Here is a 20,090-nt window from a genome sequence, read left to right on the forward strand (position 1 = left end):
GGCTGCTGTGGTTTTCTTGCAGGACAAGTCATTTAACATCTCTCAGTGACCTGCAGGACACACTGGAGGGCACATTCATCAGCTTTGAAGGTGACAGCAAATTTGAATGACACTTGAGGACTCTCATCCAGATGGGCAGGACAGGGCAGGGGAAACTGGGCCAACATGGTCTCCATAAAATTCAGGGAAGAGCAATGGGCAGCTTTGACCTGGGAAAGCAGACCCAGACAAGACAGCAACAGCCAATCATGCAAATGCCTTTTAAACACCATAATCTGGAGGTAAATAATGGTTTTTACTCATGAAAATAGACAGGCAATGGAGCAAGTTGCTCAGAGATGTTGAATCGCCCCCTTGTTTGGAGATTTTCAAAAATCAGTTGGAAAAAGCCCTCAGCATCTTGGTATGATCTCAGTTCTGACATTTCTTTGTACATGAGGTCATACTTAACACCTCCTGAGATCCTTTCCAGCTCGAATTATCCCTGTGACATTAATGCAGAATACTCTTCTCATGCAGATGAGGCAAATGCAAAGGAGACATGACAATGAACATCACTGACAGTGCCAAAACAGAATTAGCACTGAGCACTGGTGTTCCTCAAATTTAATTTGTTCTGCACAGATCAGTTAAGAATAAAAGTAACTGCAAATATCTACACATATTTCCTATCTTCTGGCACAGGGGGTCAGTTCTGATGAGCTGAACGAGAAAATAGACACCTGAAATCCATACAAAAAAGGAGTGGCTCTCTGAAAAATGGACATAGAGTTATTTTTAAAGTTAATAAGAATGATCCAGAGAAAATGCAAAATGCATTACACATAAAGGAAGTTGGGTTCTAGGATAGGCTGGGATGTTTTAGGAGAAATTTCTACTACACCAGAACAGTAATTGGGGCTGTGTAGATGATACTGAATTACAAATTACATTCTTTTTCAAATGAAATCCCAGTAATTTGCTATTTTAAGCAAAATCTTCTGAAATTTTTCAATATGACAGTCTGAATTTTTTAAAAATTATTTTCATTACAAGATCTCTACAGTGAATTGAAAGTTTTACCATTCTTATGAAATAGAACAGATTATTTTGCTGAAATCATGACAGGTAAATGAACACTGGAATTTTTTTTTCTGTACTAATTCTTTCAGCACAAGCAAGAATTGGAGAGACTGAAAATTGTACTCTAGTATGACACCCATCTTGAAACTTTTTATGCTTTCGTAAGGGGTCAGGGCTTATTTCCAAAGAACTGATTTGAACCTTCCATATCAAAGAACAGGGGGGAGCAGCAATATCATGGAGTAATAAATAAAAAAGTAGTAGCAGGAGTATGTAACTTTGTAATTACTCAGGCTTTCTTTCAGCTAATTACTCCATTAGAATGGCATGAAAAAATACCTGCTACAGATGAAAACATGTTCCACCTGGAACAATAAAATACTGCCTACAGACTGGAAGACTGCAGTCAGGATCAGGCATACTCTGAATTGTCCTAGCCATAATGTGCCATCTCAGAACCCATTATATTCATTTAAAACCACAGCTTTTGTGATATTGGTGCTTTGTTTATTTTATTCTATAAAATGTGCTATTGTTCCAATGCAACTTTTCATGAGAAGCTCCAGCAATTTAGGTATGTGACCTTATTTCAAAAATTACTATGCCTGCTTCTGTCCCACAAAATATCTTATTTTAATTGGATTTGGTGCCTTTAGCACTCTAGCTAGCCTAAATACATGGATCTGAGCTTTACAGTGTTGCATACAAATTAAGTCTGAGCTCTGAGTCAAAGCTCCTTTGACAGTTTGTCAAAAATATTTCAACTTTACAGGACCTTGTGATTCATAAATGGAAATAATTACTCCAAAATACTTATTTTGAGTAAGTGTTACTTGAATTTTTCAAGTACATCTAATAGCTGAGAAGTGTTAAAAGATGCATAGTTAAACACCCTGCTATTTTCAAGACTTCAAGTCAGTTTTCACAACACTTTCAAAGCTCTGGCTGGCTTATACAGTGATATTTTTTGGAAAGGTATCACAGGCACACAACACCTTGAGTAAAACTTAGGTGATATCATCATGAATGCCATGGTATCACAATAAATAAAAAACTAAAGAGAGGAATCAAGAAAATAAGAATGGGGTTGTTCTAAAGATAAAGGATGTGGTTTCCCACTAATTCTTCTTCACATGTTCTCAAACACTCCTGATTACCAATATTTAAATGGTTTAAATACAAAGTTGATTACATTAGTGGTTTGTATTAGAAATGCAGGAATGCTTGTGTTTATGGCCACACGAAAGCATTTTTATAAGCATTCTCAGAGATACTTATTTAAAGAAACTTTTCTTCCTGTCAATATTTCAAGTCATACTCTCAAACCCATTTTGATTAGGCAAGTGTTTTCCATACTCATTACAAATAACAGAGACAACACTTTTGAAATGTTTTCCTATATATCCACAAAGGCAGATGCCTCTGTGTTGGACTAACAAAATTATGCTGCTCAAAACCACAACTCATGAAAATACTTTGTGTCTTTCATTTATTATTTCCTGCCCTTCTCTTCGACCCCCTTTCTTATGCTCCACCTTACTCTTCCCTCTCTGCACACACCAGCTGAACGGGCAACTATGGAGCCAAAACTGACTCTTGAACCTGGTAGGAGTTTTGTACCTGCCCCTGGTGGAAAAATTTCAAAGGAAATGTGATTGAGCTTGAGAAATTTATGGGAGTTTTTAAACCTGTCCTGAATACAGAATAGGGTACTCTCTTTTGCTGGCTTATTTTCATCTTCCCAGAATTATAGGTCTGCTGAATATTCTTCCTCTTTCCATTATCATGGTGTACCTGAGATACCGAAGGTAGGAAAGGAAATGGAACATATTGGCTTTGAGGCAAAGCAGTTTTTCATCCTGCTTCTTGAACATTGCCCACATTTTAGAAGTTAACTTTGTAGAGCTTCTGCTGTGTATCACACATGACATAATAACTGTTCTATGAATTAAACCATAATGAGAATCCATCTCTTCTGGGATGAGATTGCCTGTCTGGCAATATCACTGTGGTTTTCAGTGCAAGGGAATCATAAATGAGACTGAAAACTGCATCTGTTCTCACAGGGTGGTCCTTTTTATTTCCAAGAGACTGCTTTGTGCAGAATGCATTACACAGTGCATGCAAAAATTAAAGTACTTAGGCATTCATCAGTGTGAGAGCGCTGGGGGGTTTGTGTCCAAACCAGCCATAGCACGTGCTACATATCTTGAGGAGCACAGCTTGTAGATTTAGTAGTTCTGAATCTCTTTTTCTTTTTAATTCTTTGGATTTCCTCCCAGTGGCAGCTCAAAACTGTCTTTTCCACCAATTACATCATCACTAAGGAAGGTGGGGAGAGGTAGACAGGGCACTTTCACTCCTGAATCTCCCCTATACCCTCATATTCACTATTTACCTTTGTTTCAGTTACAAGGGAATCTGTAGCTGTGAGAAACATTCAGCAAAGCAGACAGCTTCCCCTTTTAGCTATCAAGGTACAAGATGCTGGGTCACTCCCAGCATCCTGTGGAAGTGGAAGTAAGGGTCCTTTGGATATCTTACTGCTCGACATAGCTCAGAATTATTTCAATCTAATATTATTGTGTTTATTAACATTTCACCTGCAAATTTTCTCATTCCTGTCCCCTTTGCAATCAGTCCCCACAGGTACAGTATTCAAAGTGTATCCCCAGCAGGGATATACTCTGAATATCCTGCAAGCATTTATGGAAGACCACCTTTATTCCACTCTCTTTATTTCACCATTGGAGAACTACTCTGATTCAAGTGTCTTCATTCAAACACTGCAAAAAATTTAAAGTATCTACAGTGAGAAGCTAGGAAAATGCTGCTGCTGAAAATGCCATGGGAAACAAGCACACAAGCATCTCACAGACTCACTTGCAAAAAGATGCTACACTGATATTAAGGTTATTTTAGTTCTAAGGAGAATTCCAGACTCTTGGACTTAGTCCTAACTATTTCAGGGAGAGAAAGAGAATCCCCTTTCAGAGAACTGCCACAAAGATAATTAGAGGGCAGGAACACATTTCTTTTATGGAGACACATGATAAAGTAAAGGCTGTTCAGCCTGGAGAAGGCAATGCTCTGGGAGCTTCTTCCAGGACCTAAAGCAGGTCCAGGTGAGGTGGAGATGAACTTCTGACAAGGGCCTGGAGTGTCAGGACAAGAGACAATTTTTTTGTACTGAAAAAGGGCAGTGTTTAGACCAATATTAGGAAGAAACTCTTCCATGTGAGGGCGGTCAGGCCCTGGCACAGGTTGCCAAGAGAAGCTGTAGCTGCTCCATCCCTGGAAGTATCAGGCTGGACAGGGCTTGGATCAGCTTGGGACAGTGGAAGGTGTCCCTGTCCATGGCAGGGTTTGTAATAAAATGGATCTTCAAGTTCCCTTCTAATCCAAACCATTCTATGATTCTATGAATCAAGATCTGCCAAAAAAAGAATAAGCATTACTAGATGGAGTTCCTCTGTTTTGGATACCTCTGGAGAATTTGGCACCTCCATGCTCAATTCATCATTAGTGAGTGACCTTAACTGGGCCCATTTACAATTTACAGTTGGGCTGCAGGTGCAGATTCTTAAAAAACCTTTTATCACAGTAACTCCCTCACTGGTGTAATTAATTACTGACATAGAAGGTATTTGTGCAAAAGAGCTCAATCTGTTCCAGAAGACAAGGCCACAGGAAGCCATGCAGCCTCAGAGCACAGAAGCTTCCATGTTCAGAGAAGGCAGTGTTCTTCTCATGGCCCACTGGGGCTCAGCTGTAGGGCTGCACTCACAACCCCTCAGCTGCAATAATACTTGTGATGGACTTCAGGCCAGACCTGGAAAGCACCTCCAAATTCCAGCTCCTTCTTTCAAATTTTCTTACAGTTTATCATCCAGTCTCCAAAGCAAGCTGATTAACCATACACTAAAGGGTGTCCTTTCTCTTGTATTTCATAGTGACCTCTTCTATTACATCCAACTTTCTACAATTGCACAAGACATTGATTAAAAAAAAACCCACTGGGTATTAACAGAAAATGGAAGAAAAGGCAGCATAAGCAGCCTTATGGTTATTCTAGAACAAGGTTATTCTCAAAATCTTCCAACATATGCCATACTGACGTTATTCACAATGAATAGAGTAGTGGGTGCATGCACCACTGCATTTTGGCAGACCCAATTAGACCAACTTCAATATTTGTATCTAACTTGTCAAATTGTCTGTATAACTAGTAATAGTTAATAGGGGCTCTTCATTAGCCCAGGCAATCAAGCAGTGATTCATCAGAAGCCAAACTTGCAATAAGTTACATTAGCACCCTGTGCCTCAAGGTTAGAGGATGTGCAGTGCCTGTGGTATAAACAAGCAGAAGGATGTTAAAGTAGGAATGGAGAAGCTTTTCTTCATTGCATTTAGTACAGATTGTTAAATAAAGGGACTGAAAACATTTTCACCACTCTGCAAGAGTTCTTGACATTTTCACTGGCTTGAATCAAGTCTAAGTTTCAACCTTAAAAAGGCTTGAAAAGCAAAAATCTCATTCAAATCAAACAACAGGGAGTCAATCAAATTATTTGTTTCAATAATTCTGAAGAGTTGTTACATTTCATCCATAGTACATGCTATAGATCATGTTTAGTGTCCACATAGGCAAATTCTCAAAGCTGTTCTTTAAATTGAAATGTTTACTTTTACACTTTTTTTTTCTGGTACTGGTAGTCTCGTTGAAAGGGATCTTTATGCTCAACCAGTTTGTGTTTTAATGACTCAAGTATTTTCCTCTGAAAAAGTAATTTTAAAACTATTCAGCCAGCTGTGCTTCTATTGATATGACTGAAGGGTACCTTTTTGCAAGGCTGCTCTTCTGAAACAGTCATCCCATAATCAAAGGATATTGAAGGAGATGTCATATATTAAGTAAAATGGGAGGAAATTGAAGTACCTTCTTCGTGGCACAGGCCTTACAATTACTTTACTGTATCTTGACTCCACTAGAAATAGAGTTTAAAATCATAGTACTATCAGCTACCCAAAAAAAAATTGATTTACAGAGGTACATGTTTGCTCTAGTCATTTCATATCTTTGCATTGTTAGCAATTGCTAGGGCACAGCTTCATTTACTGAATTGTGGACATAGCACATCCAGTGAGTGCCACAAAGGTTCTGAAATCAAATGCCATTCACAACAAAATTGCCCAATTATATCTTTGAAGAGCTGATTGTGTTTGAAAAATGCGCATTGTACTTGAAAATAGCAATAGCATGAACACGATGAGGAATATCACATTATTGATGAGATTATTTTGCTGTAAAGGGAAGAGTCAGGCAACTTAGAGCCATCCCATTTTAAGAGAAACATGCTGGGATGATCCCACATCACCCACACTACAAAGTTATATTTCCCACTTAGCTCTCTCTGACTCATTTCTTAAGGATTTTTATCAGTCTCCTTTCAATTCCCTTTTCATTTTCTTCATGACTCAATGAGGAAGACAATACAGTATAAATTAATCCAGTTTTGTCCTCATATAACTCTTCTTCTGAGAAATAATTGTCTTCACAACCTGAGATTGCCTTCATAGCAGAGTGAACAAAAAAAAAAAAAAAAAAAAAAAAAAAAAAAAAAAAAGAAAATAGCACATTTTAATGTAGCAAGGAAGGACACAGGCTCTTTAGGACAGGCAGAAAAGGTGAGGAGGGCTCACCTTCTATGTCAATGACAGCTGGAGTGAAGGGAGCTCTCCTGGGGATGGATGAGGAGCTGTCTGAAATTTAAGGATGATCAAGATTTAAGGAAGGTGAGCAGATGAAAGGTGACTTTATTGCGTTCTGCTCCAGGCCATCCCACAAGGAAGACTGAGGGTATGATTCCCTCTACATGCAAATAAAAGCAGCCTCTCATTTCCAAGCCCTGTTTGTTATAGGGGATTTCAACCATCCTGAAATCTGTTGGAGGGGCAACACAGCAGGAATAAGCAAGCCAGGAGGTTCCTGGAATGCAATAATGATGCCTTCCTTCTCCAAAGAATAAAGGAGAAAGAATGAGAGTAGCAGTGCTCGATCTTGTTCTAACCAACAAGGAGGGGCTGGTGGAGAATGTGAAGCTCAAGGGCAGCCTGGCCTGAAGGGACCATGAAATGTTGCAGTTTGAGATCCTTAGGGCAAAGAAGAGAGGGCATGGAAAGCTCAGTACCTTGGGCTTAGAAGAGCAGACTTTGGCCTCTTCAGGGACCTGCTTGGTAGAGTCCCATCAGGGGAAAAGTGCAGCCCAGTAAAACTGATTGATATTCCAGGATCACCTCCTCTGAGCTCAGGAGCAAAGCATCTCAACAGAAAGGAAGGCAGGCATAAACACCAGAAGGCCTGTGTGGATGAACAAGATGCTCCTGGACAAACTCAAGACACAGAAAGAAAGACTACAGAGGGTGGAAGCAGAGACAGAATGTCTTGGAGGAATACAGAAAGACTGTCTAAGCAGACAAGAATCAGCTTAGGAACCCTGAAAGAAATCAACCTGACCAGGGATGTTGAGGGCAACAAGAAAACCTATAGATGTATTGATGATAAAAGGATGACTGGGAAAAATGTGAGTCTTCTCTGGAAGGAAACAGGAGACCTGGTTACTTGGGACATAGAGAAGATTGAGGTACTCCATGCCTTTTTTGTCTCAGTGTTCACCAGCGAGGTCTCCAGCCACACCACCCAAGTCACACGAGGCACAGGCAGGGACTGGGGGAATGAACTGTCCACTGCAGGAAAAGATCAGGTTCCAGAACATCTATGGAACCTGAAGGTGCACAAACCAGTGGGATCTGATGAGATCCTGAGAGTACTGGCAGATTAAGTGGCTGAGCCACTCTCCATCACTTTTCAAAAGTTGTGGCAGCCCAGTGGTCTTCTCACTGATTGGAAAAGGGAAAACATAACCTCCACTGGTAATAAGAGAGATATGGAAGACACAGGGAGCTACAGACCAGTCAGTCTCCCGTGTGCCCAGCAAGATCCTGGGAACTGTGCTAAGACCCTGAGACAGCCAACATGGCTTCACTGAGAGCAAACCATGCCTGATAAATACAGTGGCTTTCTATGATGGGTTACAGCAGTGGTGGATGAGGGAAGAGCTGCTGACATCATCTACCTGGACTGGTGCAAAGCATTTGACAGTGAAACCCTTGACTCTCAGGGTGGTGAGGCCCTGGCATAAGTTGTCCAAAGAAGTTGTGACTGCCCTGGATCCCTGAAGTGTCCAAGGCCAGGCTGGATGGGGCTTGGAGAAACATGGGATAGTGGAAGGTGTCCTGAACCAGAGTACAGCGTTTGTAACTAGATGATCTTTTAAATTCCCTTCCAACCCAAACCATCTTGTTACTTTATGAAATCTTTAAAACTCTATCCTTCTGCCGAGATCCAAAAGGTGACAGAAAATAAATGAATACAACAGTTAATTTTTTTCCTAATGTTTGTTATAAATTAAAGTTCCATTCTAGGAAAATAGCCTACTCAAAGCAAGGATTCTTAATGGTTTTGTGTGTCTTCAATTAACATATCATTGTTATGCATTTTCCTTAATCCAAACGTAAACCATTAAGTTATTAGAATATTAGTCACCCAACTGAAATGAAAAAGTTGCGTGACTAGTCATGATTTGTCAGTTTTCTGTTTATTATTTATGCATTTTCTAAACAAATTGGCATAAAACAGTAATAGCCCATGACATGGTGGATGCTTGGAGATACCTCTGGCTAGCCCTATCTCCTGGCCCATGCCAAGAGTGGTCGCTCCCTCTCTGCCCCTAGGGTCGGTCTGGGTAGCGGTGTGAGCAGTGCTGCTTGGTACCCTGAAACAGCAAGGCTGCTCTCTGTGGCTGCTGTTTTTAATCTGCGTCGAGAATCCGAGGCGAAGGAATAAGAGGGGACACTTGTATGGGTTCCCAAAAGACTTAACTCTTGAGAGGAGCCAAGGAAAAGCGACAAAGAATACAGGCTTGTACCAACTTAAATATGGGGGAGGTTACAAGGGGAGGATACAAACTTCAACCAACTGCAGGACACCTGGGGAGGAGCACAGAGTGGGGAACACATTATGACAGCCAATGGGGGGCAACAGGGAAGGAGAATAGTTTAAACATACCAATGGGGTTTCAAGAGATACAGGAGAGACACAGAAGATTTTAGGAATAAAGGTAAGACTACAGTGACAGACAAGAGAGGAGGGCAGGGTTTCACTGACTGAGAGGGAAGGATGCAGAATAAAAGGCTGGTCTTTGGGGAGATGGACAGGGAAATGGGAGGGTACAACTCTGGGTTAAACCAAACATGCATGGGGGTCAACCGAAACAAACCATGTTGAACTTACAACAGAAAAACATGTCACCAAAGCCCATAAGCATAAAAAAAGAGATTTTTTTTTTCCCGATGGCTTCTGAAATTTTATATCTACTTTAACTCTAATTAATATCTCTCTGGTGTTCCTGGTTCCCTCGCTTGAAAAAGAATAGGAGTTACCCAATTCTGCATACGGCAAAGATATTAAATGGGTGATTATTACAGGCATATCAAAGGTTAATTGTACAAGAGGACTAGGTAAATGCATTCCAGTTCTGCAAATATTTAAATGTATAAAATGCCCAACTATGTTTAATCAAAAAAGAAATGAAGAGATGATCTGAGAATTCCTGGAAGACTGCTAATTAATGATCCCTTCCTGTATTTAAATCACTATTAATTTAATTCTCAGAAGTATTCATCGTTCAAACATATATTTGACTAAGTAATCATAGAAGGTAGTAATAAGACTTGTGGATTCCCTCATCAATCTTGTATACAACCCCAGATTAAAGGAGTTTAGGAAACCCATGGAATAGATTATGGAAAGAAACATGTCAGATTAGACAGATCCAGACCACAGATATTTTGCATTGAATAGTTATAATTCAGTATTTGTAGACCATGTAATTCCAGAGGCTCTGAAACTCCATGTTTATTCACTAGAAAGGTATCTAGAAATTAGGACGCTGAAATAATTTGGATAATCTTCTTGGTCTAATTTGACTGCTAATTCAGGAGAATATAACTTTCTTCTGGAATCTTAAATCTTTACAATAATCAAGACTCACAGAAATAAATTTCTGTTCTAAATGTAACAGGCAGGTTTGGACATCACAGACACTTACAGAGTTCTCATAAATGTTACTCATACTTCCAGACTTAAGCAAGATTAACAGTATGAGAAGCCAGAATCCATACCATTCCCAAGGATCAAAACACTTGTCTTTTGAACAGGAGTTTTGGATTTTCTTTAAACAAAACAAAACAAAAAATCAACTCCTTCAACTCTTAAATCTTAGAGAAGCTTTAAAATAAATACAGGAAATCTCTTTTCATGAAAGTAGTATTTTTGCTAGTAAAGGGCATCCTTTTGCCACAGTGTCAGTGCTATGAAACCTCTGCTTGAGGACACGTGCAAAAAAGACACCTGAGCAATTAGCAATGCTAAAGCTGAAGGGCAACTTGGAGTTTTTTCCCTCAATGCTATTAGCAAAGAGATGGAAGAAGAAAATTACTCAGTTTAATGCAAAACACAGAATGTTGCTCCAATGAGAATCTTCTGAAAGGTGCTAAAACAGTTTCCGTGAGCAAATCTACATACCCATAGGGACAGTGATGATTTCCAAGGAGAGGACAACAGGCAGCAGACTCCTTCCTACTTGAAAGTCAGTGGTAAAATTCTCAGAGGTATCAGTGAGGACAAGATCAGGCCAGCAGCAAATTCTTTTGAAAACTGCATCCTACAAAACCCCCACTGATGGTGTGACTATGCCACACATAAACAGTACCCAGGGAACCCCTTGGAAAACCTCTAGCTAAGTTATAGAGGTGTAGGAAAAGAAACAAAATCAGAAAACAGAGAAACAAAGGGCTGCACACCTTCCAAGCACTACCTTGGGAATTGCTTTCATGTGCATGTTATGAGTAAGGTGTGGATGTTAGCTCATGCAAATGAGGAGGAGTTGTTGAGTGTGGTGGCAAGAGGTTCTCTTGGGGTTGGTGGTTCTTTTGACACATACTTTTGTTGTTCCGCTGTGGTTTTGGACCCTTTTGTGCTCTCCCTTCAATCCTCCCCGGTGCAATGGCTGCTTGGCCGCCCTGGGTGGCAGGACTGCGGGGCCATGTGCGGGAGGATGCGTGCTGCCCCTGAGGGAAGCAGGGGACACGCGCTGCTGGGAGGCCTGGCAGGCTAGCACTGCACCACCAACAAGGAGGCGATAAGAGCTCCACCGATGAAAGGCACGGAATGATGTATAAGGACTGCTCATGAATATTAATGAGGCTGATGCTGCTGGTGGGATCTCAGTCAGTGGGTGTAGAGTGGGGCTGATGGACTGTTCTGCAGGATTCCTGAGAAGAGAGGGGGAAGAAATGCAGCAGCTGCGGGTATCACTGGAAGAGATTAAAATTGCTCTTTGTAAAACATGTACCAAATGCACACAAATAATGATTACCAAGCCAAGCCGGCCGGAATGTGCTGTATTCCATGTTGTCATAAATGGTGGGCAAGCTCTTAAGTGATTTTAGCTTTATTGGAAACAGTCTAGGTAGAGGACTCGTCGGAATGTGCACACACCACTGCTGCTCCCGAGATGGCATGGGGGAGGAAGAGGATGTCTCTAAGTAGACACTTATTGGCTTCAGGTTCATGGTCACTATACTGTTCTTGGGCTGCTGTTAGGGTGACAAAGCCAAAAAGTTCTCACTGGGGTTTTGATGTTGTCTTATGTTTTCTCTGGTCAGAGGTGTTATTTTAATTCTTCATTTGCATGGTGGCTTGTTGTTCTAAGGGTTTTCATTAGGTAATTCTTTTTTGCTAAATTTTATGGGAGTTTCATATTTGCTTATTAGGTGACGTAATCCTCTTCTTTATGATCTTAGGTGGTTCACCGTTTTAGATGAGAGTGGGAGCAGCGGGGGCAATACCCAACCGTAAGGCGGATTTACATAATTACAAAACATTCAACAAATAAGTAAGGGGGGCTGACATAACTATGGAATATCTAACAAACAATTTATAACTACCATTGGAACTTTATATTAACTTCTTTAACAATGTATTCTCTACAGTGTGGGCCCGGCTGCGCCAGAGGCAGGCAGGAGCGCGGCAGGGCTGGCAGCAGCAGGTAGAGGCCGCAGAGAGCAGCGGCACAGCCGGGTCCGCTGTGGACGGGCAGGGAGCAGCTGGCCCTGCTGCGTCTCCCGGGCAGCCCTCAGCCGTGTCTGCACCCACAGGGCAGGAGCAGAGGCAAAGGTCAGCCATAGCAGCATCTCACCGTGCCCAGGGCCACAGCACTCCGTGCCCAGCTGCAGCAGGAGCCACTCACCTCTGATGCTCCAGAACTTCCCAAAGAGGAGGGGCCCGGCCCACAAGACACCCTGAAGCCCATCAGCTAGATTAGCTACCGGTGCTTCAAACGGCAGTGCAGATGGCGAAGATTGAGGAGGAGAAGATGGGGCTCTTTCTGGGCCATGCGGTGCCAGCTCTGATTGCTCTGCCTTCTCCTTGAGCCTTTTGGTTCTTTTCCCCAAGTCCTGATATCCATCCTCAAGCAATGGGTCCCAGAGCCCTTTCCAGGGCTGCAATAAAAGCTCCCTCAGCCATGAGAGTTGAAAGAGTTAAAAGACAGTGATAGAGTCTACTCTAAAAAAAAAATTACAAATTTTTCCACCTGTTTGCAAAAGTTGCCACAAATTCTCCAGTTTATTAAAACAAAACAAAACAAAAAAAAGCAGTTCATTATGGAAAGACAGAAATCTCATCTGTTGGGGAAGATGAAATAAGAAAACCTTATAAATATGATTGCCTGGCAAAAGATTTGGAAAATACAGACATTGAGATGAGAACTAGATTTGAAATAGCAAACCTTGACTACTGAATAACTAGAAAACAATAGTATAGCCAGGCTGAAAGCAACCCCCCTTTCTGATTAAACAATGCCCTTTACCTGCAGATAGGTCCAAGGGTCAAATGGAATGCTCTGTCTCACCCCCAATGTATGGTTCATCCCACACCTGTAACCCTCCCCTGAAGTATCAGGTATCTGTGACCCCATTGGCCCAAGTCCTGTTCCAGCCCACCTTGAAGCCCCCTGATAAGGTGTGCCCGAGGGACCGGACGCTCTCTTGGACCTTCCTCTCTTGGACCTTCCCCTGGGACCCTCACCTGGAACCCTCGCCCTCTCTCTCTCTCCCTCTCCCCCTGGGCCTGCCACGAGTTGCACCTGGCAACTCCAAGCAGGGCCTTTCCCCCTTTTAATAAACCATATCTTCTAAGACCTGACTTCAGAAATCTCTCATCCATCCAAACCGTCCTGGAGACCCGCGCTCGTTACACTCATCCATAAAGCATAGGTGGATTTTAGGAAAGAGAGGTGGCCCACACGGTGCTGCTGGCAGAGCCGGCTGCTGCCTACTCAGGGCTCAGGTAGGCACCTGAGCTACCTCGCTGCACGGCCAGAGCCATCTCGATGCTGCAGTGCAGGCCAAAGGCGCCGCTCAGCCAGAAGCTGCAGGATTTGCCGGAGGGCAGCGCCGTGAGCTGGCAGTGGTGCGAGTGCGGCAAGAGCAGCCAGGTTGACGCCAACAACGTTTGCACCCAGCGGGTGACTTTCTCTGGGTCCGAGTATGAGCCCGTGCAGAGGGTGTCCATCAGGTACCACTCCTGATCCCTGGGCAGCTGGCCACCAGAGGCGTGGAGAAAGCACCGGTGCCCCAGCAGCTGCTCCCCGGAGCACAGGCACTCCAGCGCCACACGGATGTGCCTGGCTGGCGGCCGCTTCGTGCTCTCCAGGCTGAAGTAGTGGCCTGGCGGTGGCCGCAGGATGACCAGCGTGCGGTAGGTGCTGCTGTTCTCCTGGACGCTGCAGGCTGTGGGGCTGGTGTCCATCACAGCAGCTGGGTGCAGCTCCGGCGTAAAGTTCCTCTGGGAGAGCACTCGGCAGACAGCGAGGAGCTCGTCCACCAGCTCCTGCAGCACCTTTGTGCTGGGCAGGCCCTGCTGCAGAATCACAGAATCACAGAACAGCTGAGCTTGGGAGTGACCTTTAAGGACCATCCAGTGTGACCCCACAGCAATGAGCAGGGACACTCTCACCTAGATCAGGTTGCTCACAGCCCACTCCAGCCTTATCCTGGATGTGCCCTTTGGAGATGGGCTGGGCACAGCCAAAGTGCTGCCACCCTGCCTGCACCCTTGACCTTCTCATGTTCACTGACCTCCTCTTTGCTGCTGGATCCCGCCTGCCTCCTCCTGCTGGCAGAGCCACGCTTTCTGCTCCTGACCAGACAGCAGCCCATGGCAAGAACCAGAACCAGGGCTGCTGCACCGACCCAAAGAAGCCACTGCTTTTCCAGTGCAGAACAGAGTAGGGCTTCCATGATGCCACTGTTCCCCTCAATATCCTGCAGGAGCCAAATCATCTCCTGGTGCAAATATTCCTCACACTTCAGCATCCATTTGGCATCATCCTTTTCAATTTGGAGATTCACCTTCTGCCCAGCGTGGGTGGCTAACAGGGCCAGGATGAAGGCCACCGTTGGAGACATGGCCTGGTGGGAGAAAGGGGGCTCAGCATGTCTGGCTGGGATGGAGCAGGGGGCTGGTGGCACCTGGAATGTCCCCAGAGCCTCTCTGGGCACCTGCCACGCTGACAGCCCAAGCCCCTCTTCCCCCAGCCCTGAGGACAGTGCCCTGCCCTGAGGGTCCCAGCTCTCACTCTGGCTTTAAACCCCCAGGGCACCTTCCCCAGCCCCCATCCAACCCAGCATTCCCCCTGCGTGTGCACTCACTGGCTGCCAGAATCCAGCTGCCCGCTGCTGCCCCTGGACACAGGTACCAGCATGACCTGTCCTCTGTGATGTCACAGCCAGCAGAACCATGTCACTCAGCTGCCAAGCTGGCCGTGCCCCTGCTCACAGCTCCCACTGTCACCCGTGCCCTGGCATGTCACAGCCCCAGAGCCACAACTCCCAGCCCACAAGCCCCAGCCTTGGTCCCCACTGCCGGCCTCAGCGGCTCCTGGGCATCCTCACCCTGGGTGCAAAGCCAGCCACAGGAGCCCCCCAGGGCGCTCTGGATCCAGGCTGCAGACACCCTAAAGCCATCCCTGAAAGGGACATGGATGGGGACTGGAGCTGGATTCCCCAGTGCTCACTACCCCTGACTGCCCTCCAGGTGAACCTAAACCTCACCTGTTGCAATTTGAGCACATTTCCTCTCCTCCTGTCCCTTGTTTCTTGGGAGAAGAAATCCATCCTCACCCAGCTACAGCCTCATGTCTGAGAGTTGTAGAATTTGGGTGGAGCACTCAGCAGCAAACAAAGGGCAAATCAACACCTGAGTGTTGGGGATTTCTTGGCAGTGCCCCGCTGCTCTCTGGTGCAATGTCGCTGCCATGCTTCTGGAAGAACGGGGACGTTTTGCTCAAAGCCTTTCTTGTTTGTTTATCTGTCCCAACTCTGCACACTTAGATATGAGACTGCTGAAGTTCATTCTTGGCAGCACACATGATTCTGGGCTTAACATTCAAATAGCTCCAGTCTTTGGACAGTCCACACCTAACCTGAGTTAAAGCATAGGAATGGTACATTCCTGGGAAGAACACTCCCGCTTTCCCATAAAAATCCCCTCATTTCAGGCTCATTTAGAGTTAAAAGTTTCTTAAAATTTAGAATTATTTTAAGGGAACTGCATTCATATAAAATTACTTTTTTTCACAACATTTCCTATCCAATGCAACTTAAAACTTCCAGTAATTTGGAGAAATAAAGGTGTAGGAGACAACCAACACCAAGAAGGCAGACACTTAGAAATACAGAACACAACAGAAGTCCTTGGAGATGGTTCAATAGAAAATGTCACCAGAGAGACCAGAGCCCAGAGCTGCTCACTGCCACCACAGGGGTTCCTCATTCCCCTGCTGGTTTGTGTCTCATCCCTGATGGGCTCCCTCTGCCCCTTCAGCCAACACAGCCCTGCCTGGAAAGGGCTCTGTGCTCTGGGTGTTCCCAGCTTGCTCCAGACTACATTCTTAGCAGCACTGAAAGAAGAGGTCAAACAAAGAGCTGTTTTCTGTCCCGCCTGGAAACTCTCCTCCTTCAGTGCCACTGTCAGAGCTCCTCCCTCTGTCAGCTTGGCACTGTGCCTGCTGCATCCTCATCCCTGTCCCTTCCATCAGCAGGAACTCCTGCACATCAGCACTCACACTGTCCCACATCATGAACAGAGAGAGCTGTGTCAGAAGAGCAAAGATTGCATTTTCTTGCCATTTATAACACACACAAGAAATATGAGTGACAACAACTGCTTCTTAAACACAATAGAAGATATTCGATTCATGTGAAATTCAGTTAAAGATACAGTCTTGATATCTAAGCTTCCAACTAAATGCACTGGTACTGAGTTTTATGAGTGGCATCTGCGTTTCAACTAGAGTGTGTTTTGTGGTCCAGAAATTTGTTTAGTTTCATTGTTTTATGTCTTTTGGCAAACCATTTGTCTGGAGGGTGGAACATGCCATACACACAGCAAGTCCCCAATAGGAAGACACTCTCAGTTTACCTGAAATCATTAATTTCTAGAGTCAGTTTTGGATGGAAGGTATGTTGAAGGCCAGCCCAGGACACGGTTGGATTTCTGGGCTGCAACTGCAGCACTGTAGAACCTGGTGACATTCCCATGGCCCCCCATGTTGAGTTTGTCCAGGTCCCTCTGGATGGTATCTGATCCCTCAGATGTGTCAACCATACCAGTCAGCCTGGTGTGTGATCTGTGTATTTTTTCCTGGGTTTGGGGATTCTTTGATGGGTTGAATAGTTGAGTTTGGTTCTGTTCTTTAGTGATTATTTTTAAGCACAGCTGCCAGATCCCCATGTATGATCAGTGTCCATATGAACCCTACTTCTGCTATTGTCTCCTCTTGCTCTGACTGGTTTCATGGTCCTTTCCCTTTCTTCCTGCCCTCCTTTTCTATCACTCTTCTCTGCATTCATGCCAAAGTCTCTTTTCTGCAGTCAATTGAATGAATTTAATTGGCTGTAGTTTCAGGTTGTCAGGCACAATTGCAATTTCCTTAGCTCTCTGATAAAGGTGTGGTCAATCTTCCACTTCCGACTCAGTGCAGTCATAATGGGCTGACCTCACTGGCTGACTCTGCTGTCCCCAGGGGATGCATTGTGACACCAAACCCCTCAGGGCTCGAATTTGGGGGAGAGTGGGCTCAGAGTGCCTTGAGCCTGTGAGAAACAAGCTAGTGGGAATTGGCTTTCGCAAAGTATTATATTAATTGATATTAAATATTATAAAATTGTTAATATTAAGATCGTACTATATGTTATAAAGTGGTTAATGTTGTTACAATAGCCTAGTTGTAAAATTGGCTTTCACAAGGATAATATGGTTTCGTGTGGTGTAATGGGGGTTTATGAGTTTGTATTGGACATACTGTTCCTCAACAAACTTTTGAGACACGACCTTAAAAGGGGTAGAATTGCATCTAATGAGGACCGTGCTGACCACAGCGACAAAACTATGTCAGCGATGAAAAGAGTGATATATGGCAAGACTATTTAAAACCAAAAATAAACATGCATGTAATAAACGGATAGTGCAATGTTGGCTCTCGCAAACATTAAATTTATATTATAAGGTTAAAAGAAGTTCCGTTGAGGTCTGGTGTTTTTATATATGAGTTTTGTAATGTTGAAAGTTTATCTCTGACCATTGGGAAAGTCAAAGCAAGATGGACTGCACAGACTCCAAAAGGCGGGACAAAGGAGGAGCTGGGTTGGAGTGTGCACGAGTGTGGGGAGGGTCGGCTTACCAGGGTGTTGACGTGGCAATAATGTATATAAGGATTGTTACGGGTGAGGGTGGTGCGCCTCTGGCTGCTAAGCACCCATTGCTGTCCCTTTTTCCTTATTCAGTCCCTTGCTGCGGTTCAATAAACCTTTTAAAATTTTAAGAAGCGAGGTGTCGTTTCTCACAATGCATACAGCTGATGCAATATCAGGTGTATAGAAGGTGGAGCCGCCATTTTCTGCACGAGCCTCTGGCATTTTGCCACGCACCCAGTGCTGTCCCCTTTGCTTTGCTGATTTTTTTATTGTTCTCAATAAAACGTCTATAACTCATTCCCACTTGGGGTCTGGGTCGTTTGTAACAGGCCTGGGCTCCCAGAGAACTACTCCTGGTGGTCGCTGTTCTCAGCCTGCTGTGCCAAGCAGTCGTGGCCATGGAGACTCAGGTGGGAGCTTTGCCCGAGGCCGACAGCCAGACAGGGCATACATAGTATGTTTCTGGCACCTCTGTTTCCACTGCATTGGCCTGTAGAAAAAAGAGAATCCGAATGGAAAAAAAGTGGAAAAAAAGTGTCAGATTTTACTTTTTATAACAGATGCAGGCTTACATCCCACAGTATCACCAAAGGTAAGATTTAATCACATACAGAAACTATCAACTGAAAAGAAACAAGTGCTAAATCTCATAGTCAGGAAGCCACATCTACCTACTTTTTTTAATATCACTCTTCAATAAAATATTCCAGATTGCACTAAGTTCTTATATGACATTTCCTATTCCAATTATTAATTTCACCACTTCTGTTTTAATCTTTAGAGAAAAAGAATTCACCAATTGCTCAGAATTACCACAAACAATGCTCATCAGCAGAACTGTTCCAAAACCACTTTGAATGTTCAAATTATAAACTGACTCTCAGGAAATAGACCATGTTTAATATTCAGTTCTTTCCACTGTCACTTTGATTTCTGAACTGCATCATAACTGACTCTACTCTTTTTTCCATGGGGAAGTGTTAGAAGACTGACTCTCAGGACCAAATTTTGAAGCACTTCTGTCAGTCTCCCTTGGAGGATGTTTTTGTAGTTCACATTTAAGAGACAGGAACTCAAATAACAGACACTCATAATAGCAAATATATACAACTCATATAGAGATATAACAGGTATTGAGATATTCCCCTGGTAAGAGTAATTCCCACTTCAATGGAATTAATTGAATTGCACCTTACAAAGGATATCTTACAAAAATTCAGTAGCAGTACAACAGAAAGAAAGAAAAAAGAAAAAAAGAGAGGGAAGGGGAGGACAGGGAAGGGGAAGGGGAAGGGGAAAGGGAAGGGGAAGGGGAAAGGGAAGGGGAAGGGGAAGGGGAAGGGGAAGGGGAAGGGGAAGGGGAAGGGGAAGGGGAAAGGGAAAGGGAAAGGGAAAGGGGAAGGGGAAGGGGAAGGGGAAGCTGTAGTGCCTTCTCAGCAAGGTGAAAACAACCAAAGCTGAAGTGGCTACATCTTTCATGCCTCCCAACCCATGTGCCAAATATTACTGGAACACTTCTACTTTTATCCACATGACTCCTTTCAGGAACTTTTCAGAGATGTTTTTTCTTGTTTAATTCTGTGCAGAAAAATGAACTCTAGATGGTGTGAGGCAGTATAATTGATGCTTGTGCAGAATGAAGGTGCAGAAGGGCTGGATCATGGAAAGATTCTGTGACATTCCTGTTAAACTTACTTCACGTTTTCAGGTCTTGAGCTTCAAGTGTCGAGAATTTAAAGAGGATTTGCACTCCAAGAAGAGACTACAGAGATAACAGCTATTCCAATTCCTTCCTTGCAGCATGCACACACAAGCACAGAGTGCATCTTGGCTCTGGCCGTGCTAGTGAAAACCTGCCATTCATACAGGCAACTCCGAGGGAAAATTACCACAATAATGCACCTGCAAGTTTACAGGGACAACTACCTAGCTGGTGTACTGAACACAGTGCAAACTGACTGGAACAGAGTGATGCTGCAGATCCAAATGCATTTCTTTTTTTTATCCAGACCTACTCTTCTGTGCCTGGATGTAGAATTTGGGTTTTTTTCACACACTCATTTTGAAGGTGGAGCCCACCATGCTTAAACAAACTAGGAAGATAAGAATTCCTGATTCCAGTGTAAGATTATTTTGCCAGTAAGAGT

General features: G+C 43.8%; 1 protein-coding gene and 1 long non-coding RNA gene across 3 annotated transcripts; both read right to left on the bottom strand.

Annotated features, from left to right (window-relative positions):
- Nucleotides 1-2,691: 2,691 nt before the first annotated feature.
- Nucleotides 2,692-11,126, bottom strand: LOC137464960 (uncharacterized). The gene is made up of 2 exons (XR_010994504.1): nt 11,001-11,126; nt 2,692-2,856 (listed from the first exon to the last, which is right to left on the bottom strand). It is a non-coding gene; the product is annotated as an uncharacterized lncRNA (long non-coding RNA).
- A 2,362-nt stretch (nt 11,127-13,488) lies between these two features.
- On the bottom strand, nt 13,489-15,315 carry LOC137464431 (inositol 1,4,5-trisphosphate receptor-interacting protein-like 1). 2 transcript variants are annotated; one of them, XM_068175779.1, is made up of 2 exons: nt 14,326-15,315; nt 13,489-14,104 (listed from the first exon to the last, which is right to left on the bottom strand). In XM_068175779.1, the coding sequence occupies exons 1-2, from the start codon at nt 14,653-14,655 to the stop codon at nt 13,520-13,522; spliced, it is 915 nt and encodes a 304-aa protein (XP_068031880.1). In that variant the 5' UTR covers nt 14,656-15,315; the 3' UTR covers nt 13,489-13,519. The 2 variants fall into 2 exon arrangements, with proteins under 2 accessions (XP_068031880.1, XP_068031879.1); XM_068175778.1 differs by having other exon boundaries at nt 13,489-14,107.
- Between the last annotated feature and the right edge of the window lie 4,775 nt (nt 15,316-20,090).

This window comes from Anomalospiza imberbis, chromosome Z, assembly GCF_031753505.1.
Source record: "Anomalospiza imberbis isolate Cuckoo-Finch-1a 21T00152 chromosome Z, ASM3175350v1, whole genome shotgun sequence".
NCBI classification, from domain to species: Eukaryota; Metazoa; Chordata; class Aves; order Passeriformes; family Viduidae; genus Anomalospiza; species Anomalospiza imberbis.